At 44.1% G+C, this 27,142-nt stretch overlaps 1 protein-coding gene across 1 annotated transcript in view; it reads right to left on the bottom strand.

Moving 5' to 3' along the window:
- The window catches only part of ADAMTS17 (ADAM metallopeptidase with thrombospondin type 1 motif 17), a 166,718-nt gene that overhangs the window by 95,012 nt on the left and 44,564 nt on the right, over positions 1-27,142 (bottom strand). The window contains exon 7 of the mRNA XM_088527984.1: positions 11,364-11,469. Within this exon, the coding sequence (XP_088384110.1) occupies positions 11,364-11,469 (106 nt within the window). The remainder of the gene's footprint in view (positions 1-11,363; positions 11,470-27,142) is intronic.

Here is a 27,142-nt window from a genome sequence, read left to right as displayed (position 1 = left end):
AGACTCACCACGACATCCCCTAACAGGAGGGGGAGGTATGCTGGTGGACCACATTTGCCAAACGTGCGTGACAAGTAACCACAAGTGTCCCCCCTCTGCGCCACAGGAAGCCTCCCAGCACAGAGGGAACACGGCAGTGCTGGAGCCGGGAACGCGGGCTGCCCTCCCACCACGGCCACATGGAGCCGGAGGAGGAGACGGCCAGCACGGAAAGAAAAAGAGCATCAAGTAACTGCAAGATACAGACGGTGACCAGCATCCAGTCTTTGCAAGTCCCCGGAGAGGCTGGGGGATGTGTGCTTCATAGTCCCCAGAGCAGCAGAAAGGCCCCTTCAGCAGAAAAATGTTCTTTGGCATTTCTTATTTTTACCAGTGTGGTCTAAGCTGAAACTTGCTGGGGGCTCACAGACTGCATGCAAGAAAAAAAATCCATCTACCATGACCATCTTACTTGGAGTCATCAACATGATGAGTCCCTGCAGCGGACAGTATTAAACCTGACTGCTTTCTTTTGCTCGAAAAAAACAAAAAATGCTTTTTGTCCAGAAACTATTTTCACCTGTAATCCACCAATGCAGTCTGCAGGAGCCAGACTCCTTCAGCTGAAGAAATAAGCTGTAAAGACACAATATTTTCAGTGGTATCCTTGCCACAGCTACACTCAGCACTCAGGTGTGCTCCCCATCCGTAAGGAAACTTGGTTTCTAGTTTGCTCCTACTATCTACCAGTTCGCTAAACTCTTGCGATTTTTTTAATAACGGATAAGTTGCAGAAATAATTCATAATCCCATAATCACCTGGCCATGGCTAATCAAAAAGTATTTAAGTATTCAGCACACAATCTTATTTCGTCAGCAGGGAGAACCTTGGTAATGAACAAGAACATTGCATATAATGGCTTGGTATCAAAGCAGTTTGGAAAGGGTATATTCAGACCAATCCAGACCAACTGGAAATATTTGGGTAGCAGGGGTACCTACAGACCTCAAGGCTAATGAAGCTAAGTCTGCTTTCATATTGCTGAAGAATGACGCATGAAAAAAAGCAAAAAGCAACTTGTAAAGAGATATTCTTGCTTTTAGCGATTCTGGCTTTAACATATTAAATGGGAAGACAAATTAAAGAGAAGAAATAACAATAAAAAAAGACTATCATCTGCATAAGGTAACTCCTCAGAGAGTCTTCAGCTAGAAGGGGTGCAGTTTGCATGTCATTTCACTGATAAGAGCTTTCTGGAGACAGCATAGAAGTATTTCTACAAAAGAGAGCACATGTGATGCTGCTCACCGCACTGAGATACAATGCCTGCAAAAATGTTTTCTGCAAACCTGGTAAGGTTACTTCAATGAACACTATAAAAATTTCAGGATGAGCTGCAGGAATGTTCTGTAGCACTTAGGATTATGTTAACAAAATATGACCACGTTTTTCTAAGCTTTTGTTTGTTTTTTTTGAAGTGAGAGATGCCTCAGGATCATGTCTGGATTAGTACTGACATCTGTAGCAGAGTGGAATAATGGAGAGGTAAGATATACCCAATGGAGAGGATGACAATTAAAATGAGCACATGGGAGTTGGTGTTTACATATACTTGAGCAGAAAAGCAGTAGTTACTGTAATATTCCTGTTGGAAAACCCAGTTTTCTGAGTATTTGTTTAAAGTTACAAAATGCAGTTAAATCAAAAATCAACTGCTGATACTCACAGTGGCTCACAATGAAGAGCAGGAAAGAGTTCTGCCTTTTTGGCTAAACCTATCCTGTATTACACAACGAGCAGCAGCTCTACCTGAGGTAATTTGCCTGTTGAAAGCTGCTAACAACTAGTTACATTTTCAAGTGGAGAAAAGCAGGATGTCTTTTTACCTCTGCAGAAAAACTCCTTCTCCCAAATACAAAGAGTGCCTAAACGAAGAAGCATCCAGTTTGCAGGGAGCCTTCCTTTATCCTCACCGGCTTTAATATTTATAATTAAATATTTATAATTAAAATGAACATAAAAAAGGAAATCTGCCCTTGTTTTAGCTGTCTCTGGAGTGCGGATGGCAAAGAGCAGGGTGGTAGGAAGGGAGCCCAGGGGGTGGGAGACAGGGAGGCTCCAGGCTCGCAGTGGCAGGCGAGACTGGGTTACCAGGACAGAGGCAACAGCAACTGCTGGAATGTCCAACCTCCCTGCATGTGGAGAACGCCTGGCAGGCAAAACAGACGGCTGGAGCAGAGCAGGAAGGCACAGGGAAAACCACTGATTTGTAGCACTCAACACACTGAACTGCTGGGAGCCCAGTCAGAAGGAAAATTCTCAAGTATGGAAGACAGAGACAAAAAAAAAAGCATTAGGATGGATTCTTCTTGCTCTGTTTTGCTTTACCTAGACAAGAACAAAAGCAGAAAACTGAGAAAACTTTGCATTTTACTTTGGTTTTTGGAAACTGAGGTTCAAGTAAAGGCACAGATGACAAAACTCCTTACTGGGTTGGACTGAGCAGTGGAAAGAGGCCCAGAGTCTGATGTAGGGAGGATTTTACAAATGGGAAGGGACCAGTGAGAACAAAGAAGGCCTGTTTATTTTGTCTGTCTAGTAACCTCTTCTCACTAAATTTTATTCCCCAACACAACTGTTGGCCAAGAGGGAACCAACCTTGTTCCACTACAGTGCAACCTTCCACTGACATAACAGTAAAGAGAACCACAATTCTAGAGGCAACAACATTTCCACTGGCACTGCTGCTGCTGAGTTATTGCAGAAGGCTCCTCCAAGTGACAGGCTGGGATTTATCACCTTCTCCAGCTCTACAGTCATTTTCACCTGGAACCTGTTGAACTCAGCAGGCCAGGCAGACAGCCTGGGTTACAGGCTATTGGAAACCAACTGCTGGTGGAAAAGTAAATACTTGTGCGAGATTGCTGCCCTTGTATAAAAACAAATGCTTATTTGGTAAATGGCACTTGCAAACCTAATATTTCCTGTGTTGGTGTGCGCTGCAGAGGTTGCACAATGAAGACTTGTACAGTTCCTGTGTTTTGGGTCACTGGGTGCACAAAACTGTTGCCAGCAAAGCCAATGAAGTATGAAACCAGAGCCCTTGTAGCAGGAAGCACAGGCAGGATTTGCCAAATCATTACAGTCCAGCTATTTAACATGGCCTTGGCTTACTCAGCAGAATGAGCCTTCAAAAGGAAAGACACAGCTGGCAAAGCCACAAAGCTGTTGATTAAACAAAAATTGTGTTGTCTGGAAGTTTCTAAATGACTGCTGTTTGCCTGTTTGGTACAATTTTATGTTAAGCAAAGCTGCATAAGATGCTCAAAAACAAAGAAACGAGTGGGACTCGGACAGAATATTGCTTCACGAGGGTTTACACAGACATGCTTTACAAAGCGTGGAGTAAAACCGTAGACACCCTGCCCAGAACCACAGAAATGCTGCCGCAGGAGCCCAGGACACAACACGAGGTGGACATTCCCACGACCTGTTCCAATGTGGTTCCACTCCAGCACTGTAAATAAACTCTCACACTGAAGGTACAAGGGGAAGAAAAGATACGTATGGTGGGAAGGGACCCCACCATAACTCTAGCAGGTTCAGCAATTGCACCTTACATAGTTTGCAGTTTTACATAAAATCACACCTGCTATCCAGCCAGTCTGGCACACGGGACTACTCACATCTCCCCGATTCTCCTTCAGAGCCTTTTTCTCTATTTGTTTTCCCCAGTATTTCTGCATCTCCAAATTCTGTTCAGCCTCTATCAAATGCCCTCACTGCCTGCTCCCACATTGCTGCTGATCCATGAGCACCCCGGGCACGATTCTCCCGTCTGGAAGGAGCAGTTGGCCCAGCCAACGTGAACACACCAGGGATATTCCGCTTCTGGAACTCAAATTAGCACATTCAGGTATCACGAAGCACACTCAGGTATTATGCTGGCCAAACAGACCTTATCTTTGATAGTACTCCATGACTACTACTTCCTCAACATCTCAAATCACACCATCCATTCCTGCCAAAGCCTCCCTTGAATTTTCATTTACAAATACTCAGATTTAGACTGCTGCTTCCTTGTGATTAACTGGCACAGTTCTCCAAGTTATCTTCAGGCTCCTGTTATCCAGTTACTCAGGTACATTATAGATTTTTGTGTCTAAAGGAGATCTTTCAGTGTGTTACTAAACACAAGAAGTATCTCCCGTAGTTTTAGGCTGTACCTACTCCTCTTTCAAAACTAGGATATGTTATTAAATCCTTTTCTAGGCCTGATCAGTCTCATTCTGACACACAAAGAAACAAGATGAAATAGACAGTGTTCCATTATGTCCATTTGGAGCTGTATAGAGAAGGGCAACTTCACTGTGAAAATGTGCTTGCAATTATCTGTGGCAGAAGAATGAAACCTGGGAGGAGGGGAAGGAGAGAAGGGAGCCTGGGAACAGAGAGACATTCCACAACAGATTTACAACACAAATGGCAGAAAATAAAATTAGCAGCTCCGGGGTGGGTACAGCCTGCTGCCAGCATTTTTGGCCAGCCTCGGGGTATGTCTACACGGCAGCCAGTCCCTCCCAGGAGCCCCGGCTCGGCGCTGCGCTGCAGACAGACTCCGGGGAGATTAAAGCGAGGCGCAGATGGGGCAGCGACTGCCCTGCACACCGCGTTACACAGAGCCCCGCAGCAAGCCCAGCTCCGTGCAGCAACAGCTACTGGTACGTGAGGTGGCCCAAGTACAGCCCGCGTGGCAATGTCTCCTGCGGGATCCAGTGGACCCTGATTGCCATCTCCTGCAAATCCAAATGTGCAAAGGCCAAGACGGTCTCTTTTGCAGCACGGCCCAAAGAGCCACACGGGGTTTTGCAAGGGCACAAAGGGAACTGTGCCATACTCCCCACCTCGAGACACTGCAGCGCTGTCAAAGATGTATGCCCCATCACAGGTTACCTTGTCAGATCACCACAGGCTGCACACTGACCCATCACACAATATCTACTACAACAGGTTCATTACGTTGTGTGGACCAGGGGGCAGCTCCAGCACACTCCTGGTACCCTTTCCTCGCATCCAGGTAAGGATCCGAACCAGTGCCAGGGCTTTCTACATGGTGTAGGAACTCAGCAAGAAAACAGTTCAGCAGCTAGCTCTGACTGCTGGAGGGGCTGCTCTCTCCATAGTATTGACAGCTAACGGGTTCTGCCCTTGATCCTCAGGTGTTAACAGCAACAGAACAGTAGTGACCGGACAGCACAAACCTAACCCCTGCCCTGGGAGCAACATCTGGCAGGAGGGGGAGGCCAACAGCCGGGAGAATTCCCTCTGGGATCACTCAGCTCACTCTGGGATCAGGACACCTCAGCGTTACAGCACAAAGACCAACTTACACCACCTGAAAATACATTATTTCCTTCCTGACACGTTTCTAAAGCAGGCAGGTACAGTGTGCAGGCAGAACAGAGGGTGCTCTGGGTATCAGAAACCAGACTATTCCAGCTCCCCTACTAACTCATCCTGCAACCAAAGGCAAATTATTTAGTCTCTTGCTGTTCTTCAGTTTTTCTGCTTCACATAAATTCCCTTAGCTCCCAGATGAAAGCCTGGAGGGTTGTTACTTAAAATTTCAACGTACATCAAACATTTTCTACCCACTTACAAAAAGCATTACAACTGAAACCCAAGGATGCACAAACAGCCTGCAAGACCATCCAACCCACGCAGCCTGCGTGTCCACACGCTCCAAATGGTGCCTTTTCTTCTCTATTAAACTCACATTTCTGTGAGGACCTTCCAAGTTCCTGCTCCCTCTGGTCACCCTGCTTGAGCCTAGCACCTCTGTTTAATCCCCTACCTCACAAACCAGCATAAAGGAACACCAAAGCAGCCCAGCTAAATACAATAATCTGTCCTTTACAATTGGCTGTAAATCCTTAGCTTGCTCCTCCGTGGGCATGTGTTAGGCAAGAGTCTGTGACTACTCGATGAAATACAACCCGTCACACAGGACTTCTTCCTTGCTCAGGGGACAGACAGACAGGAGGTGAAGATGAAACTGTCCAGATAACCCTGGAGCTGAGACCCCAGTGCTTCTCAGGGTTTGATTCCGCAACTTTAGCAAAATTGTTTTTAATGCCTTTGGGGAGGTAAGTAGTAATTTGGGGATGGATTGCTTCCTGGCAGTTAATTTGTGTACTTTTGCAATAGCAAAGAAGAAAAACATTCCACAGAAATTCAGGTCAGGGACAAGATGCCTGATAAAACGTGGGACTAACTCATGCTACCACTGCAGTTGCAAGGTCTGCCTTTTTTCCTATGACTAATCTCACTGTCAGCACTGCAACACCTTAAGATCCTACTGTTAGTTGCCTCGTTCATACTTCTAAAAATCTGCTCTTTAAAAATGTTATGAAGAAAACCTTGCATCTGCCATCACTACAGTGCAGAGTGTCAAATGAGCAACACAGAGCAGGGAAAAAAGGGAGCCCAGATGGGAGCTTTTATAACTTGACTAACATTAAAAGTTAGTCAAGTTAAAAACTCCAATCCCCTGCCTGCATCAGTAAAGGCATTCAAGGTTAGAGGATGGTGAACTGCTCTAAAGAAAACTGCTCTAAAGAAAACAGAGGAGGCTGGGGGTGCTCTTGCAAACTGGCCTTCTCAGCTCCTACACCCTGCACCTCAGTGTCCTATCTCAGGGTAGGAATGGAGGATTTGTAGCAAAATCCTTCCATTTTATATGGCACTACCAGAACTCCTGCCCTTGCACTGCTCCCACGCCTTGTCTGGACGTCTCCATCCCTGCAGAACCATCAACCAGGCTGCTGCAGGAGAAGGACCTGCTTCCTGGCAGCTTCGTACACGCTCTGCAGAGCCACCTGACTGCTCAGATCTGTGTCCCATTCGCTCTGGTGAGCCCCCAGGTTCTTAACTTAAACTTAACTTTAAACTCAAAGGTCCAATCTCTACACCTCTGGGGAGGGAGGAGTGTGGTGATCTGCTGTTTTCATTCCCTGGAAGTCTGCTTGTGTGCCTGCCCTGAGCTGACCTCAGTTTGCCAGTGCAAGCTGTCACGGGACATTGCTCCAGGACACGGACACATTTTGGAGCTGTTCTGATGCCTTCTTTTCCAGCTTGCCTTGTACTGACATCCTCCACTACAACTGTTTGCACAACAGAATCTCTCTGTTGGATGCTGCACTGGAAAGATGGACACGGGAATTTCTTCACAAGTTTATCAGCAAAACACCAGGCCACAAAGCAAATATGCACAGAGCATCTTCCCTTACATGCAACCTTACTATCACTTCAGACATACCACAAATGCTACACTTAATTATCTAACAAATAAACATGCATTCTAAAATCATTTTAAGCAAGCTACACCTATCAATAGGTATGTCAAAAGCAGATGGCAATATGGACAGAAACCCGCTGGTTCTGAACACCTCTCTGCTGACTCCAAATACAAAACCGCTTGTGCCTTACAGGCTTTTTACCTTTGGACTTGTTTTAGCCCTCATCTGTTCCAGCTTCAAGTCTGAAGCAATGTGGTTTCAGGCTGTTGGCAGCTGCCTGCATCTTGCTTATTGTCAGTGGAGGTTGATTCGCTCAAGGGCATCCGACACAGCGTGGCTTGCAGCCATCCCACCTCCGCTGCTCGCAGCATCCCGGCGCTGCCAGGTCCCCCAGCTCATGAATGGGGATCTTCCCTCCCCGCCCACGCCGGGAAAGCCAAGGAAAGCCAAGGAAAGCCAAGGCTGCTGAAAGCAGCGGGAACGGCAACAAAGCTGGCATTGTTGTCCTGAAAACCCACTGGCTGCAGCCACCCGCCTCACTTAGGGATAACGGATATGAAGATGAATCCCAGCTTTTGTTTAAAAATAACGTGTCTGCTTTTTGGAAAATGCCTTGAAAACGGTCGCTGCTGCAAGCACAAAGAGAAAAGGGAGGGGGAAAGTCACGTTGTTCAGGGTAGAGTTTGGGGTATGAAGCTCAGAGCAAGGTCACGTTGGCATGGGAAGAAGCAAGCACCATTCAGGATGCCATTGACTAGACTAGGGCATTTTTAAGCTCTTAGGTAAGAAAATTCTTAGGATATATCTATATTTAAAATTAGAAAACCTTGGACTTGTAATTTTTAAGGCTTCAATGGCCACTGTGACCACTGAGTCTTCTCTAGCATAGGCCTGAACACAACATTCCAAGGCAGCAATCCCTGGATTAAAAAAAAAAAAAAAAAAAAAAAAAAAAACTATAAGTAGCTGATTGCATTAAGATGTGTTATTTTAAAAAGATCCACTATTGACCATGCTGGATGATGGAATGGTGCTTACAGAGGGTCCTGTCTTAGCTGGTGATAAGTTTATCATTTGCAGCCTAATCTTAGATTCAATGGTCTCTACCTTTTGAAATGTAACAGCAAAATCCTTCTCCTAGACTCTTCTGGAGAAAATACGTCTTGTTATAAGTAGATGCTCCATGGTGTGTCCACGACTCAAAGGCATCTCTCCTGATTTTAAGGTATCAGTTCAACAGATAAAAGTTATACAATTCACCCAATAATCAAGCAAAGGCAACCTTATAGCTTAAAGAAGGTGGATGAGTATTTATAAGACCAATAAGCATCATCCTAATAGATCTATTTAATGTCATCTCCATGTCTTCATAGCACAGCTGCCTGTAGCGCTGTTTTTGTGGTAAATCCAAATGGCATTAGCTGCACATTAGGAATCTGACACATCAATTAGTAACCCACTCACTTTTTCCAAATTCTACATCAGAAACTATCTGTGAATGCCAAGTAGAGCTTGGGATCTCCATGAACATTTGTTAGGCTCAAGGCAAGAAGTAATAAATCTCAGCTTTTCAACACTCATAAGGAAGTCAGTCTTCAATAAAGCTCACGAGTATGACTCTCCAAAATTTATATTTTTGCCAATATGGATGCTAAATTTTGACTGGATCTTTTTAAATAAAATCTGAGAAACCAGTACTTAGTCTTCCTTGATTTTCATTTTTAACTTTAAAGACTATCTGCCTTTGTCTCTGCAAGGGGTTTCCTTACATTACTGTCACTTAACTTCTACTGCTTGGTAGGTAAGGCCTGCAAACAACCTTTCTATTTTCATGGGACGTGCTGAATCAAGACTGCTCAGAGTACCTTGCTGCGGTTCAAAAACAGAAGAACGAGCAGAGAGGCCTAAGAAAGAGCAATGAAGGGATTCCTGTTGACTTCAAGACCAGAAAGGCACCAATAAATTGACCAAATTTTAAAATAACTAACTAGGTCACCGAGAGATGACAAGCAGTATTTTATTCCTCTCTCTTTGCCTTTGGCAAAGCAGGGTTTGTTTATGCATGCATATAGCTGGACATAAGCAAGGGATGGAGGGCCCACTTCCACTCTCTCTACAATGGCATCTGTGGGTCTTTTGGAGAAGAAAATTCCCCACATGACAACAAACTCCCTGCCCAAAGATCCTGCATCTGGACAGAGATCCTCCAGGATACTGATTCCCAACTACTCTCTTTTAACCCCTTTGAACATTCTGCACGTGCCTCTGGAAAATGCTTTCCAAGATAGAGATAAAAAAAAGGAAAAGCAGAGAAGACAGTGTGGCCTCACCACCAAAAATGCACTCAGAAAAGGAAAGGGTGTCTGCCCTTTTCTGCACAGATAGAAAGCTGTATCCTAAAACATCTCCTATTTATGCTGTGGGTTTTTTGCAAGGCATTATTAGGGGGAACCTTGACAGGCTCTGCTGGGAAACTTGGCAAACACTGGGGCAGACCAGTCCCATTCTTCTACACAGCTGGACTTTCTATAGCCCAAGTTATTTTTCCTTCCTGGTCTTGGCCCATCCAAAGATGAATGCTGAATTTCCCTTAACATTACCCACAGGTTAATTTGTTATTCAGCTTAGGCTCAGTTTAGCATCTTGGCGTGCGGTTTAAATAAAACTAAAACCAAATGTCCTTCATTTCTCCTGCTGAAACCACCCTTGGTTTGGCTCAGCTGCCTTTGGTGTCACTGGAGGGTGAACAGAAGATTCATTTCCATCTTGTCATTTTTGGTAGTAACCTAAATATCCTTCATGCAGTTTTGAAATATACTGCCATAAAATAATTAATTGTCATGGTATGGAATGGCCATCATCTGAACATGATACATTGGCTCCAACTTAGCTGTCGAATCCATATTGCTGTCAGAGGAAGAGGATACCATCCTGGGCAACATCTCTAGATGATGCTGCTTGAACAGAGGGGTTGGACTAGCTGATCTCCAGAGAATCCTTTCAACTTCAAATTGCTCTGTGATAGGGCAGGCAAACAGGAAGAGTGGAGCAAAAACTTAACCACAGCTTCTCACGAAAGGCACAGGGTGGGACTGCCCTCTTCCATCCAGATAGAGGCTGAAGGAAGGAGACTTGGAAATCCCATACACGCAGCCTCTGCCCGCATATAAATTTGTTCCCAGTCTAATCCTATACATTACACAGTTTTACTGTGACAAAGTGCAACCAGAGTGATGTCAATGGAAAGGGAAAAAAGCCTGTAAGTATTATGAGTAAGTGTATATTACACTTAGCCTGGAAGGCAGTGAGCATGGTTGCTGACCTCTGGGTTAACTCATTAACTACATTAAGAAACCACAGTAAATTACTTTCCCAGCCCCTTGTTTTCTTCTGCCCGTGGAATAGTTATAAACCATTTTAAGTCCTCAGTCACCTGCAGAATGTACCTGAAAACTAATTCTGCAAATTTCAAACTATAATGTATCATACTGTCAGCTGTTTTTTCCAGTCACTCCTCAAAGTGTGTTGGTTAGCTGCGACTGAGCTGATAAATCAAGTTCCAGGATTTTCTTTTTCTGTTCATCAACTAATAGCTCTTAAGGGGATTTCCAAAATGCTGATATTTACAAATTCTGCCACAAAAAAATATTTCACAAGCAAAGGTGAAACTGTAAGTAAAATATTTAATTATTAAAACCCTTGAGAGACATCCCTAAACCTCAGAGAAATAGCGAGTTCAAAGTTTATGAAGTTATCTCCTGGAGATGTTCTACTGTGCAAATAAAACCAGAATTTGCTTCTAACTACTCTTACCAAACATATCAGGGAACAAGATCTTTTCACGCTGCTCAAAATCATAATGTAGAGTGAAAAATAGGGAAGGGTCAAACTAGAAAAGATTTGTGTGTGTTGACATGAGTATTACACACGTCTCAAAAAAGTTATCCACTTGCTTGATGAACCAGAGTTTTGAAATTGTCACAAACATGCCACATTAGCAACTCCATCTGTATGGCTTCAAATATGGATACAAGTGTACCACAGTGGCAAGAGTAAAGAAAAAAAATAAAAGGATCAGTTCTTACTTGTGCCCGAGTTCATGTGCAATTGTAAATGCCAGATTGAGACCATTGTCTTCAGCAAGAACACATTTTCTCTTGGCACTGCAGACACCTCCCAGGTAAGCAATCCCTGCAACAGGAACAGAGAATATTTTCATCAGAACTGGTAAAACAGGTCATGCATTCAAAGCAGACAGCAGTAGCTTAGCCAAAATGATAAAAAATGCACGTAGTACGGAAAATATCAAAGCAGTTTCTCACAAAACCATCCAAGAATCTTGATCGTTGTCCTACAGAGAAATCAGCCTAGATTTTCATCAGACAGGAAACAACTCAAGCTAAGCAGGTTTGCCCTCACTGATTTCACTGGAAAATATATTTCACTGTCCATAGAGACTAAAGAATTCATTTGAGCTTGTCTATTAATGCCCCAGGATGCTGTTGGGGTGAGGCAATAAAAGGTGAGACTCTCTGAAGAGATCTTACATTTTTCCTTATTTTCATACTTAAAGAAAGCAAGAGGAGCAGAGATGGAAAAGCTGGCAAACTCCAGTGGTGAGTCACAAAGGCAACAAAGGTGGCACAAGCCTCCTATGACTTAGTGGAATTTAGGATTTGATCCCACAGACAATTGCTCAGTTCTCTCCGGCCCTGTTTGTGTGGGCACCAGAAATGGTTGTAGGCTGAAGTCAAAAAGGAATTCAGAAGTCACAGCATGAAACTTCTGCTATGGAAAAGCAATCATCCTCAGATGCCCTTCCTGTATGCAGACTGTCCTCTGCACAGAGCTCCAGGACACTTTTTTGGAAATTTTGTGACAGCGTCCTTGTCAGGCAGTTTGCTACGGGGATCTTGCTTCATCTTGCACCCAGATCACAGGGGCCGGCTGCTGGGAATTCTGCACGAAGGTTAAAGATAGAGAAGCATAAGGATGCCTCTAGGTGCTAAGTCCTCGACTGCTATCTCAAGAGCCACACGGGCAGTTCAAGCAGGCACACAGAACAGGATTTCCAAAGAACATGCAGCAACCCAAGTGTTAACTCAACCTGCCAGATCACAAAGCCTCCTACATGCTGAAGGAGCATTGAGACCTTCCATAGGTGCACTTTAAGTTTTTCAAGCAGACATATTTATGTTTTTACCAGAAAACAAGAGACCTATTTCCTTACTCTTGCCCTGTTTTCCCCAGAGAGGTAGGTGGTACCTGGCTGCCTTTAATGCATAGGCTACCATGGGGCACCACAAATGGGATCTCACTTGTTTCTTCTGTCAGAGCTTGTGCAAGTGATGTAGAACTTTTGGCCTGGAAGTCCAGTTCTGGTTTTATGAGTTTTGCTAACAACATGGATATGGATACTTATCTCCAGGGCAGTTTATGACAGAATAGGTGGGCAGCAGCCTTTTACTTCAGCATTAGCAATAGTGAACAAAGGCAGGGAAGAAATTGGGTACTAACATCTGCTCATTCAAGAGCTGATTGCTGAAGGCCGGATTCATACCAGATGCAAAAATAAAATTAAGATTTAATCTCTTTAAACCAATTGCCATAAAAGGCTGCATTTCAGTAGTTAGACTGACTTGCTTTTTACCCGAAACATGATCACATAAGTGTCAAAAAATTGCTCAAGAAGTAGTATATTACTTAGAGATGGCAACCTCAACTCACAAAACTGACAGCCCAAAGAACCAATCACAGAACAGAACTGCAACCGTAGTCACGTGTGGCATCCTGCTTCGAGCACACCTTCCCTCGGAGCTAAAGATCACAAAACATTCCTGGCTTCTGAAAGGGAGAGCTGAGAGCTTTCCTCATTGGCATCTGCTACCATGCACTTTTATGCTGACCCACAAATAACAATACCCTTACCAATAACAATCTCGCTTCCAAGACTACTTGGGATCGGCAATTTCTGGGAATGCTTTCAGCAGAAGGAAAAAATGTGGGGAAATGTTAGTTTACTATAAAACCAATGGAAGAAGGTCTGGGATTAAGAGGAACAGCCAGATTTTGATTTAAGGGAAGGAAAAATTGAACATTTGAGTCACAGAAGCTAGGGCTGGAAAGGAACAATTATGCGACTTGCCCAAGTCTCTGCTACTTCAGATTTGTCTCTTCCATCACGTTTTAGAATTCTTAAATCTCCTCCCCGCATCTGAACATGAGCTGAAGGATGGAGAGAAGAGACGCAACCTGGATGGCCCATGAGCTGCTGGGGATCCCAAGCCCCAGCTGAGAAAGGAGAGAGCTCATGAGGCTGCTGAGTTTGCCCAGCCCAGCCTCTGCCCACTGCACTGGAAACCCCATGACAAATCTAGTGGCCACCCGAAAGCCACTCCTGGCCGCTCAGCTGCCTCTGGGGTCCGGGGCTCGCAGTCCATCACGCTGCAATCAGAAACGATGGTACAAGCGCGGCTCTAATAAACGAACCCAACTCTGCTGATGTTCACATTTGCTGAACAGAGGGGCATTTCAGTTAAATTTCAGCAGTTTTGGGCACAGACAACAGCAGCAACCAGAGCAGGGCAGCTACTGGAAGACTTGACAGCATTTTGTCCCTGCTACTAACCCTGATAATTCTGCCTTTACATCCCACTTAAACAAAGCAGCATTGTAACCCCAGCTCAGCAGCAAATCAGGCAAGCAAGCTTAGCTTGACATGATTCATGCTGAAGTCTTTGTGATAAACTTCAGAAAACAAGACTGATTCAGTGTTTGCTGGCACTAGGAGATGGAAGGGCACAATATTTCCATGTTTGGAAGATGTGGTATAGCAAAATAGTCCGGAGTTCTGGCGGGGTTTTGAAAGAAGTTAAACAGAAATTAGAAAGTAATATAAATCATGAAGGCCGCAAGTGCCAAATCTTCTATGGTCTCTCCTGAGCAGTTCTAATCCTACTGAAGCTGACCGGCTGTAACACTGTTCTGTGCTAAAATCCTCATCACCGAGTGGTGTAAAACTTACGATTACGAACTTCTACATTCATTACTGGCTGAAAAAGAAGCCACAGTAGCTCAGTTACAGAGTCTTAGTCATGTTATGACTATGTTTTGGGGTTTTTTTAATTTTTTTTTCAGTGCTTAATGTCAATCCTTTGTAAACATTTTATAATATTTGGAATAATCGATTTCAAAACAGACAGCTACAGTTATTATTGTGATGATTACATTTGTTGCAGCATAGTCCAGGGACCAGACTATACAGGAATGGGAGTGGCCTAGGAAGCTTACAATCCTAGAAAAGCAGAAAGCTCTGCACTATGGAAGTTGAACTTCCTACTACTGCTTTTTTTTTTTTTTTTTTTTAAAAAACAACTGCTGAGTGTTATCAGTAAGAGCCATTCTGGAGCAGCAAGTTGGTAGTAATGAATTGTTGTAGCATTTTTAACTATGAGAAAAGTTTGCTTCAAAATGTAAAAAAAATATATATAAACATGCATAAACATATAGATAGATATGTACATGCATGTTTTGCATAAAAGTGTTCTCTGAGACTAATTACCTTTTGGGCCAATATATTTTTCCATGAATTTGATTACAATAGAAACAGCAGATATACTGTTGACCTACAAATTGCTGAAGCAACACAATTCTTTAGCAAATATATCTGAGCTGTTGGAATCAATGAAACTTCTCTGCAATCCACCCAGTAATCCATTTAATTGATATGCTGAGAAGACACCTTTAACTGAAAATGATAGTAGCACTTCTTGGTAGCTGCAGAAATATGATTTATTTTCTCCATTGGGATGAATAGAAACTGTTATTTGATTTCATCTCTAAAAATCCAAGATTTTTAACTGAGCCTTTTGATTCTCCAAAATTGAAACGGAAACTTCATGCATTCAGACATGCTCATGAAATTCCTGGCACGCTGCAGTTCTACCAGGCTGGGAGCAACGTAAGAGGAACTCCTCTTCGTTTGGCAGTTCTGCATCGGGCCCTGGCTGGGAGGACAGGTGCATGAAAATGAAATGGAAGGGAAGAAAGTTGAACTGATTTTTTTTCTTCTCCCACAGCTCAGATTGGGTTCATAGAGAAATACACAGTCAACACCTTTCTTCACAGACAGAGAGTCCTTATCTTTCCAGATCCACTGCTAACCCCCAGCAGCTACTACAAATCTATTTTTAAAATAGGTTAAGCAGAAACAACAGTATTAGAGGGTAAGGAAAGTCTTCCTTTTTTTTTTTTTTTTGACTAAGCATGAGGGGTTTTGTTTGTTTGTTTGCTTCTCCCATGAGAAGCTGCATAATTACAGACTATAACTTCTGTGCATGGGCTTGAACATGCAAAGCTATCTGCACTTCCACAGCAAACCCTAGCACACAAGCAACTGTGTAAACTCAGATTTATCCAAAAAGTTGTCATACATAAACAGCTTGCAGCTGTTGGCCTTTCTGTCAGCTAATGAGCCCTCTGCTAGCAATATCTCTAAGGGGAATGATTACATTTATCCTACCAGCTCAGCTAGGCATTAGGATATTACATCTTTGTCACAGCAATAGCCAGAGCCAGAGGAAGGGCTGGTGGGTGGGTTCACATTTCATCCTCAGCAAAACACTCCGGGCTTCTTTCTGCCGACTGGAATATTTGCTCAGCAAGTGGCTTGCCCAGGTACTCCAGCTTTCAACTCTCTAACGTCTTGTTTTCATTGCACTCCTAATACCTTAATCTCTCCTTCTGCCAGCCACCTCTGGACACAGAACTTTTACTTGATTAAAACTTGGCCGGTTTTCCTCTTTTCGATGTGTTTGCTGTAGGGAAGGATGCCAAAGTTGAGGTCCTGAAGTCTGCGCGGCACAGATGGAGACTCACTGCACATCCACAGAGCAAACTTCTCGTTCACCTCTGTTAGCAGTTTGGTGCTGAGCTGTGTTTTTCTCATCCTCCCATGATCTCTATGTGCAACTGCCATCAATTACACTCCTGCAGCCTCTCTCTAACATCCTACACAAGCAAAATCAGGAAATCCTAGAAGTGATTCATGCTCTGCCTTTTCGTTCTATTACGATGATATGTTTGACAGAGATGCTCTTGCTGCATTTACTCATCAAGTCATTCACCAAGGGAATCTTTGAGTGCTTGTGATATTTAAAAATGAAAAATACTTCTCCTTTCTGCAATGCCTACACAAAAAAGGGTTCCAAGCTTTCTACAAACATTGAACAAGCTTCTGCTAAACTGCCTTTAGGATCAGTGATAACACAACTCCTGTTGTACGGCAGAATAAAGGCCCCAAAAGTCATCGACACACGGGCGAAAACAGCTCTACCCTCTCCAGCACGTATAACACCCAGGCTACGACAACCACCCCTGTCCCATTGAGCCTCCAGAAATAAGTTTGGTTTACAGGGACCATCCAGAAGAAGCTTAGGGGGTGAGCTGTTCCTTCAAGTTTACAAGGATGTGCTAATTCAAACCCAGACATGCAATTTGTGTGGCACAGATTAATTTGGCTTAGTTGTGGATAGCCATTTAGATGCCAATTTCTGTTCATCTTGCAGCAGCAACATGTTTTCCATTAGAGCTTAACATTCACGTATGGAAACTGTTTTCCTTAGCAATAATTTTCATTGTCACTGTATTTAATGAAAACCACACTGGAAACAATACGGTCATTATGGAATTACAGTGCAAACATCCAATGCACATGAAACAGCTACAGTTAGGTACGAAAACAAGAAACAATTCTGCCAAAATCTGTAGCCACAGCAAGTCACAATATTTTGACCTATTCAAGGAATAGGAAGGAGAAAAGATTTCTCACGCCGTGGACCATCTGATGCAACCAGCTCCTGGGCACTGCAAAGTCAGCCACAGCCTATTTCAAATAGGCCTCTGCGTAAGCACACGTTTACCCTTAAAGAAAAGGTGAAGGATAAAATAAACTTATTTTCCATGTGCCTGAGGGGAAAAAATAAATAAAAAAACTCTACACTGACAATACAGATACCATTTTTCCTCTGTTTGTACTTATTCGAAGTATGGAAAATATGGCCCAGTGTCTGTCTTAATCTCTGGATGATAAACAAGAGATAAATAGGATGGAGAATCAGCTCAATGAATTTGACTTTGCTGGGCAGCAAAAATCCACTCCTGGCTGGGGGTTTATATTCCCTCCAGAGTGGGAGGTGGCTGAACCCTATCAAGAAACCACAACAAAATGGGCCTGGTTCAACACAACCCTCTCTGCAGGACTGGGCAGGGACTCAGATATGGGGAAAGACAAAGTCAAAGCCCCCAAGAGGAGGGCTCACAACTCTGCGAGTTTAAGTCCGTGTATATCCAGGCAGGTGTACTATGTATGTGACCTCCTTTCTTTTAGCTGGCAAAGGGGCCTGGAGGAACTATAGAGTTTCCAGTATCAGCTTTCTGAGGGCTGTCAGTGCTGCTCTGCAAGCGCAGTCATGAGTGCTGGTAGGGAGACGATGATCTGGACTGCAGGGAATCCCAAGGGAGGAAATTCCCAGCTAAAGCCACATAAGCTTCACTCCTCTCTTTGTCACGCACCGTTTTCCTGCATCGCAAAATGTTTTAACACAAGATTTCCACACTGGCCTACAGGACACCTCATTGAGAGGCTACCACATCCTGCATCAGCTTTACAGAAAGACGAACTGAGACTCATCACTCAAATAACAGGTAAGGTGACACAAACGGTCACTATCATTTTTGAGATTACACCTCAGATTCTGACTCTTTTGCATCTAGTAAACTTGTTGCAAACGCCCAGCACCACAGAACCTGACCCCTCTGACTCTGGGGAAATTACCTTAGCCAAATTTCTACATGACCACTAAAAGCACTCAGCTCCTTACTGCAAAATCAGCATGAATTGCAGAGATTCCGTATACTCTCCCAGAACTGAGTGTACTCTGTGGCTGGACATCTTCCCTGTGGGACTGACTGCTGTCTTGTAGTGCCCAATAAAATCTCTTTTCTTCTAACTCTGAAAACACTGCCACTTCCAGTACGCATAACTGCTGCCAGAATCCCAAAAGCCCAGCAAGGAAAATAAATAAATAGCTGAAACAAAAGGGGAGTTACTCTCTCCATCTTGTGATTTTCATTACACGTACTCTAGAAAATTAACAAATAAAACCCCTCACTGATACTCACAATAACCAGCTGTGGGCAGAAGGCCGATACTTCTAGTCTGGAGAGCAGGTAATGAAGATAATGCTGCTAGGACCCAGAACAGAGTCCTAGGAGCAAAAGGGAATAAAATGCACAACAGCTTCTATAGGGGATACTTGCTAGGACTGGGAATACTGTGTGCCGGAATGCGTTTCACCAGCTTTCAAGCGGATTAGTTGACATCTGGCCTGGGTTGGTCCATGCAAGCTGCCTTACTCTACACCTTTCAGATAAAAAAAAGAGATTCAGTAAAGTATTAGTGCTTAAAAGAGGGCTTTCACCATCATCTTGTTCTCTTCGGTTACCCTGCAGGATGGCAATTAATGTGACCCGTGGAACGCCTTCCCCAGCATAGCTGGTTTCTGTTTTAGCTTTCTCTGTTTCTGCAGGGCTTTGTGTGCCCTGGGAACCCTCCTGCGGTTTTGTCAGTTTAAAGCACGGGTCGTTTATCTCTCCTTGGCTTATTTGCCCACCCACAGACATTCCTCAAGATGTCAAAAGACTGATTCTAATGGTACTTGCACTGGATTTACACTGTGCTAATCCACTGATTTCAGCAGGCTCTCGCAGCATTCAAGGGGCTGCCCAGGCAGTTGAAAACCCCGATATATCATAGAACTCAGCTCCTCTTACAACTTCAAGGAGGAATGTCCTCCACCAAGCGTATCTGAAGAGAGCAGACCTAAAGTCAGACTCTGAACTTGGGAACGGCTCTAGATTTACCAAAGCACACAAACTGCACTCAAAAGTCAGTTCACTATCCCTGGCCCCCATCTCTTCCCTATGTGTCTTTATTCTCTGCCCTCTTCTGCATTAAATCCCACACTCCCTTTCTCACAGAATCCCATGTCACAGATATCCTCCCTCTGCAAGCATCAAAGAAAAGATGGATGAAATGCGAATGCTGGGGTGGAGGAATCCTTTGGGAACATGGCAGAAGGGCCCAGCCTGTCCCCGGTCAGTACCAGGTGGCTCCACACAGCAAACACATTGAGATGAAGAGAGCTGACAGATGTCCTAACACCTTTTCAGCCTAGGATGGGCTTTAACCAAAGCCTGTAAAAACATGCCAGGCAGATTATTAACACTGCATTATGCCAACACACAGCTGAAAACCTTTGAAGACTCGCAGAGATTTCACACGGGCATCTCTGAAAGCCACACACCTTTCCAGTGCCATTCAGCAAGGACTTGCTATTACAGACTCACCACGCTGACTGCAGCTGAGGAGAGGCGTAATGTCCACAGCAATCCAGGAAAAATTGAAAATAAGTACACTAATTAGCCTAATAGGAGAGAGATCGCACAGGAACAAGTACCACTGATCTTGCCTTGGAGCAAGAGGTGCACTAAATGACCATTGAAGCCCTTTCCAGGATGAATTTTCTATGCTTTTATGATAAGGCACGAGGATCTAAGAGCTCAGCAAGGAAGGAGATAAAAAGAAATATCCTGTTTATTTGGCATCTGCTCTTTGTTCAGCCCGACATCCCCTATCACGTTAAGGTGACTCCTCCCTTTTGGCAAACCAGTGCTACCCTAGAGGACAGCTCGTTAATAAATCCTCTCCATCCAGCATGACAGCAGGAGCTCCTTAATTAGAGAATTAACTGGGGCCACAGGAAGGAGGGTATCATCTCCCTGTTGACTCTGCTTTGATATGCTAACATCCACATTCCACAGGGCTTCTCCTGCACACTCCCAGCCACGGAGGCACCCGCCAACAGGCAAAAACAAACTTCTGCTCTCCATTCCTGTTGCTATAGTTAAATACAGCGTTTGGGATATTTAGTCCAAGTCAAACCAACATTTGCAAAAGCAGATTCCCTAACCCAAGCAGTTAATTCACCATCTGTTCATGAACATCTTAGGCAGTGCTGAAAGTTTGCACGCTCGTGCTCACACGTGGAAAGACATGTGCTTAATTACCCCAAGTAAGATGTATTACAGCAGCTGTATTCCTGGTAAGTAACAGCAAAGCCAGGGAAGAACGAGCTAGGTGGGTTTGAGAGAAGAGCTCTAGCTGGGGAGGGATGATCGATTACTAGACAAGTGCTGGACAGTACACAGAAGCCTGCTATAATTCAGATTTAGTGAACAAGGGAGAAAGACAGCTGGAAAAAGATCAGGGGATGAGAGAAAACAAGGACAGCAATGTAACAAATGGAGATAATAAGGGTCTTCCAGAAGCCCTCTAGAAACATGACTTTGATCTTGTAAGCAGCAGGGAGTCATTTCTGTGGGAGGCCGGGGTCGCAGAGGGCAGGAGGTAAGATCAGATGGGAATGTGAGCCCTCAGAGAGCCTCTACATTCCCTTAATGCTGGAGGGAAATGGAACCACAGCCCCTGGACTTATGTTTCTGGCATCGCGGGTTCACTTGAGGAAAGGCAGGAGCTGGACTGCAACAGGCCTGGCAAGGACACGGGGATGGTCAGCGTGGGAGGCCTCAGTGTAGGCATGGAGATGGCAGAAGGGAGGGACAGTTGTTGGGACTGGGGAAGAACAGAACAAATGGACATCGGGGCAGAGCAGCTAGCGAGTGCACGAGGCAGGGGCTGCAGAGCCGGGCGGTGAGGACAAGGTCTCGCAAGGCTCTGTGCAGGGCCAGCTGACACCAAAAAGGAACCGGATCCTGCAGAAAACAAAAGAGATTTGGTACTTCTGAAAGAACGCAGGCAGGAAACTGCACTCCGGGATGTGGAATCAGGCTGTTGAGACTCACCCTCGCTCAGGACTCGGAAGGGATTTGAATTTAAGTGTTTTCTTTTGGTCTCATTTTGTTAAGTGCATGCAGACTACACTGCAAAGATGCAGCTGCTAGTCCTTGCTACAGCCTGTTGCAGAATTAAGTACCATTTTCACTTCCCTAAGCTGGACAATAAGCAGAAGACAAGGCAACAAGCAGATGCAGCACTACATTTGTGACTCGTATGACCAACTGCCTTTTCAGTCTGGTACAAAAGCAGGATGACACTGAGTCCAAATCTCTCACATGCTGGACCGTCTGACAAGGAGAGAGAACTCCACCTGCCCAAGTTCTAACCAGCCTTCAGGCTTAGATGTTACTAAAACCCAAACCCCATAATTTAACCATTTTAGTATTTTCCTTTTGACCTAGACTATTTGGTGAAATAAACCTGAACTCAAGACCTGCTTCAATCACTTCCTCAGCTGCATCTTTCAGGAAATAAAGACTCACCAAGAGAAAAGAACAGCAACTCCACAATCCACAAGGGCTTGAGAGCTACTGTGTCCCATGGGAACCCCTCTGCCACATGTCTATCCATGTTGGGCCATTTACACTCAAGCTGTTCCCAGGGAGTTGTCATCTGAACATCACGCTCCTCCAAGAAAGAGGAAAACAGCCCTGGCACTGCCTGCAATAGCTGCAGCTTTGCAGACTGCGTAAGGATCTGAAATCAGCTTGGAGGCTATTTCCACGTTGCTCTTTCAGGTGAGCTCAGCTCAGCCAGGTTTGAATTTGTCAGTTCGTCCCTGCAACCCATCAAGGCCATCTGCTTCATTAAAGGGCCTGGGTTCAGACAGAACGCAGGGGAAGGCAGATCAAATCAGAGCTTTTAATGAGACTGCTAAAGAAAGAACATGGAGCGCCGCAGCAGGGATCCTGGAGCCCTCTCATTCCTCCATATCTCCCTTGTAAAATGAAAGGACAAGGTCAGACTCGGCGACAAATCAGAAAAAAAAAAAAAAAAATACTTGGAGCCTCTATTCCAAACAGCATCTGCTTTAAGTGCTAACAGTCAGAGTCCAACACTCGGTTCCAGTTCTTTTTTCTCATAATTGCAAACACTAAGAAATTGATGGAGCTACTCAAATAAATCAAAAAGGGCTTCTAACTGCTTCAGAAGCTTTACCACGCCATGGAACTATCCCAGCTCATGGCACTGGTCAGAGGGGAGCTCATGAGCAAGGACCAGTGCTGCAACACGCCTTGCTCTGTGTTAAACATACAGCAATGTATCCTGAACAGTATTTCAGTGTCTGCAGAATTTTGGTATCACCTGCTGACTGGGCAGGTTTTTACGAGATAGTCTAACACCTGTGTCACTAATGAATCTTCTACAGCTCTCCAACCACTTCCGTCATTTTGAAGAACAACTAAACAATTATCACTCAAGTAGTGAGCAGATCTATGCTTTTGAAACATGCTAATATTTAAAGTGTATTTTTATTTTTAGGCACTGCATGCGTGTCAAGCTGTTCTCTTGGCACAATAAGAGCAGCTCAGGCGACTAACAGAGCAGGCCAGCAGAACAGGATGATTCACAGTAATCAAACTTTGAGCAGATGCTTTTCCAAATTGCTTCTGTGATACTTCTCAATTGCAGTTCCTACATCCTGACTTGCCGGGCCGTCTAGGCTCCTGGCTTCATCTTGTCAAGCTGCCAGCCAACACACACTGATAAACTTATTTAGCAATTCCTGGTTCAGTCCTTCTGTTTCATTTCCTTACTGAGTGCTGATTTAACCTCACAGCCTGCCTGAGCTGAGAAAACTGACAAATCTGGGGTTTAAACTCAGTCCCTGATAACATTAATAGGGCTGAGTCATTCAGCTGAAGTCAGAGCTGGGGCTGAGGAGCTCACACCATGGTGTGAACAGCACCAAGGCTGTTCCTACCACCACAGCACCAGCTGCTGCCTCTAGGGCCACGACTAAAAATCAAAAACGCCCCTTCCATGCTGGTGGGCAGGAAAAGGCCCCTCAGGCAGCCATGGCTCTGTTCCTCTCCCCATGCACAGCACAGCTGGCATGTTTGTTCTGGCACAGGGTGACTGTATGAGGCAAGAGGAGGTGACAAGAAATTAAAAAAAAAAAAATACAAAACTGAGGATTTCCTACGCATCTGCATTTCCACCTGGGAGCAGTGGTTCTGATGGACACGTGGATCATGAAATCCTTCCTTTGGTGAAGGCATCAAGGGAATCTTTACCCTGTCCTCTGTTTCTGTTTTTCACAGAACTTCTGAAAGTCTAATAAAAATATTAGGCTGAAACCAGTCTCCCCCTGAAGGACCCTCCTGAAGGTTCCCAAACAGAGCTGTTCATTCTGATTTGCCCCTCATGGTGCTTCACATAGCTACAAACAGCATCACACCTACTTAATAAAAAAGATCGGAATGGCAGAAGATCAGAAAGGGCAGAAGAATGTGTAAATGTGTCAAGTTGTCATTACTGCTGAACGTATCTGGTTCCCTCCTATACCAAAGTGAAAAGAGGATTGCTACTCTTAAATCAGTCATTTAGATAAGAAAAACCCAAGGAAATTAACCATCACAGCAAATACACTGCTGCATGGCAACAAACACAGCATCAGGTGCTGGGGCCCATCATGGCAAGGCCTAAATGCTCTCGTACCCAGGGCCCTTGCCCTGAGCCAGGAGCACCACAGCCTTCCCTGCGGCACTTCCCGCTTCCCAGTTCCAGGAGCATCACAGAGAGCAGGCGCCCAAAGCGGCCGTGCTAAATGTCACTTACCCTAGTTGTTCTGCGGAGGAAGGAGGGAAACCGGGAAGATCCGAATGAGACAGATAAACACGTGGAAAGAAATGCGGGATAGATGGCAAAACACCAAAGGAGGAAGACAGACACCAGGAGGAATGGATGTGAAACCGAAGTAAACAGGTTATTGCACCCTTGCAAGGCAAATGAATTTCTGAAAGGAAGCTACAAGCAACTGGCCGATCGCAGAGACTCGGAGCCCACCTCGCTGGGGAACAGCAGCCGCCATTCGCTGAAGGAAGCCCATACCCAGCCTGCATTCCAGAGGAAAACTCAGCAGTCTCCGAGCTCTCCCTCACCTCAAGAGCCCCGAATCTGATCTCACTGATAGGAAAGTCAAACTGATACTTCAAAATGAGCCTATAAATACAGAATCCATGCAGAGCTTCCTATTTTTTAGTGGCCTCTGTTTTCTTACAAAGAGCTCCAGTGTTTACTCCATTTGCTTACTACAGCACAAATACTACTACATGCGCTAGGGTTTGACGGATGACACGAAAACCAACGAACGGACGCTCAGCAGAACATTAATGTGTACCCAGCAGCCTAGTAAGTGCCAGAGCCTTAATGCAAACACATCAGTCAGAATTGCTACATAAAAATGTGTGACACTAGCTACACAAAATCAACAAATATTTTGAACCTGCTGATGACTGATGACCACAAGCTGAAGTAGAAATGCCAGGGAAATTCCAAACTAAACACGGCAAGAGAAAGATACCAAGTTGGATTTCTTTTTCTTTCCCTCTCTCATATATGTACTTCTGTATGACAGGATCCAGTACCAGAAGTGAATAAGAGAACTTCTATACTGAAAAAAAATTCCAGTGACTTAAATTGACAGTTTATATGTATATACCAAATAGAGACTTAAGCAAAAATATCACTTATGTCTATTGTCACCTTTCTACCTAACTTGGCAGGAACTTGATAAGGAAAACCCCTTGTCCTTTAGAAGAAGAATCTGGTCAAATTTAGGTATCAAATTTCAAGTATTCTGCAAGGCATTTAAAGACAGTGACCCCTCCTCCTCCTCCAAGCATACATTTGAAGGCAGTTCAATCATTTATCAAAAATTCTATACATCTACCTAAAGGGGCACAGAAACATAAAAACATGCATAAATATATTCAAATATTTCTGCATTAATCTACCCAGGAAGCAAAACCAAAAAAAGAATAAGACAAAATGATTCATATCTCCCTAAACTACCATCCCAGGGCAAAACATTACATCTCTTCCAAATAAATAATATCTGAGGAAAGAAAAAAACATAGGAAAGAAAAAAAAATAGTCATTAGTGGCTCAGAGAGTCTTAAGTGCTATATTGTGTACATCTATTGTTAAATTAGATGGTTGCCATTTCCAAAGCTAGAAACACATGCAAATATGCTAAAAAGCCCAAACACAGAATCAGAGAATCACAGAATCGTTAAGGCTGGAAGGGACCTCTAGAAATCACCTAGTCCAACCCCCCTAAAAATCTGAATCTTTCACTGCATAGAATCACTGCTAATCATTAATGCCATCACCTCCTTCCCTAGGACGCGCAAAAATTAAAACCCTGATTTTGACTTCACCTGAGTATTTTCCTGGGGTTAGAAAACCTCCAAAATAGGCACGGTGTTATGCTAGTCATGATACCACATAGTTAACGAAATGAAAATCAGTCCATGCAAGCCTCCTTCTCTGGAGTAATTTTACCACCAAACTAAATTTCACTTTTATTTTAAGCACACTTCTCAGTGTTGTTTTATTTATCAGTAGCAAGATCTCATTTTTGCACTATTTAAAATTTACTCTCAAAATTGCATTTAGTCTTGGCAGCTGCAAGAAAAAGAAAGTTAAGCACACAGTAGGCAAGTGTGCTTCATTTCCTTCTTACTCATACATACCCTGGGTGCAACTGGAATGCTTCTATTTGATTACCCAGTGGAGCCAATGTTTCAATGAATGCAACCATGCCTTATTACTCCACAGAGCTGCAGCCTATTGCACAGCTATGTACAGATGGTTTTACACAGAGAGGTTTTCTAGCTACAGGCTCTAGAAAACAACAGCAGATACCCGAAATGTTTTCAAGCCAGCAGAGGATAAAGGCACTATAAAGCAGTCAACTGGATAAAAGCCATTTATGGCTGATAGGAGAAGAAAAACCTCAGAGACTTCTCGAACAAAAATGCAACAGCTCTCTTCAACAGTATCTGGCTGCAGCCTGTAGCAGACTGACCCTGCCAGAAGAAGCAAATACTGTTAGAATAAAGGCACAGGGAATGAAAAAACCCAAACCTCTGGGCTGCAGGAGGGTCGTTCATTATTGCACTGCCCCCACTGCAAAGGCTGCAGCTGAGCAGCATCGTCCGCAGCCGGGACACCTTGACCCGGACTCGAGAGCTGCGGGTCCGAGGGCCAGCACTGCCCCTGCCGTGTCCCTTCCCCTCTCCCAGCTCCACTTGCCCCATCTCTAAGATGTGGATAACAATTCCAACCTCTTCAATAGAGTGCTTTGAATGAGGAAAAGTGCTATTATTTTAAACCCACATCAAGAAAGCCTTTTTACAAATAAAATGCTGCCTCAGTGACTTCTCAGCTTTGCACACATAGGAGAAAGTAATTCCAGAACTTTTCTTGACATTTTTGGCAGTGGGCCCTTACCTGGACATCAGCTAAGCTCCTGCTTTCAGCTTGTCTGTTTGCAAACACAAGGACTACTTTCGGAGATAAACAGCAGAGATCTCTTTAAATTGTGATCAAATAGAATTTGCCCATCAGCAAAATGCTGGTTCCTAGACGGAGTCCTATAAATCAGCTCTAATTTAAAAACAATCCAGGCAGAATATTATCTGGCAGCTAAAACTAATTCACAAGTTGTAGTGTCGTGCACTACATGGACCAAAAACATACAAACTACATGTTGCACAAAAGAAGCAGAAAAAGGTGGTGTTTGGTTTCTCTTTGTTCCATGCTAATAGGAAAAACGATTGTGCTCATTCAGAGGGATACTATGAGATAAATTCAATGGGAACTGTTAGGTGTAACGGGATAGTTAATGAAAACAGTAACAAAAAGCACTTCTGCTCACAATGACTGCACGTGTACAACCCCAAGTGAAAAAGCAAGGGGGAACTGCAGGTGGGGAGG

Source organism: Tinamus guttatus, unplaced genomic scaffold (genome assembly GCF_059628265.1).
Source record: "Tinamus guttatus ecotype Peru unplaced genomic scaffold, ASM5962826v1 Tinamus_guttatus_pri_ptg000004l, whole genome shotgun sequence".
NCBI classification, from domain to species: domain Eukaryota; kingdom Metazoa; phylum Chordata; class Aves; order Tinamiformes; family Tinamidae; genus Tinamus; species Tinamus guttatus.
This window is presented reverse-complemented; position numbering and strand designations above follow the sequence as displayed.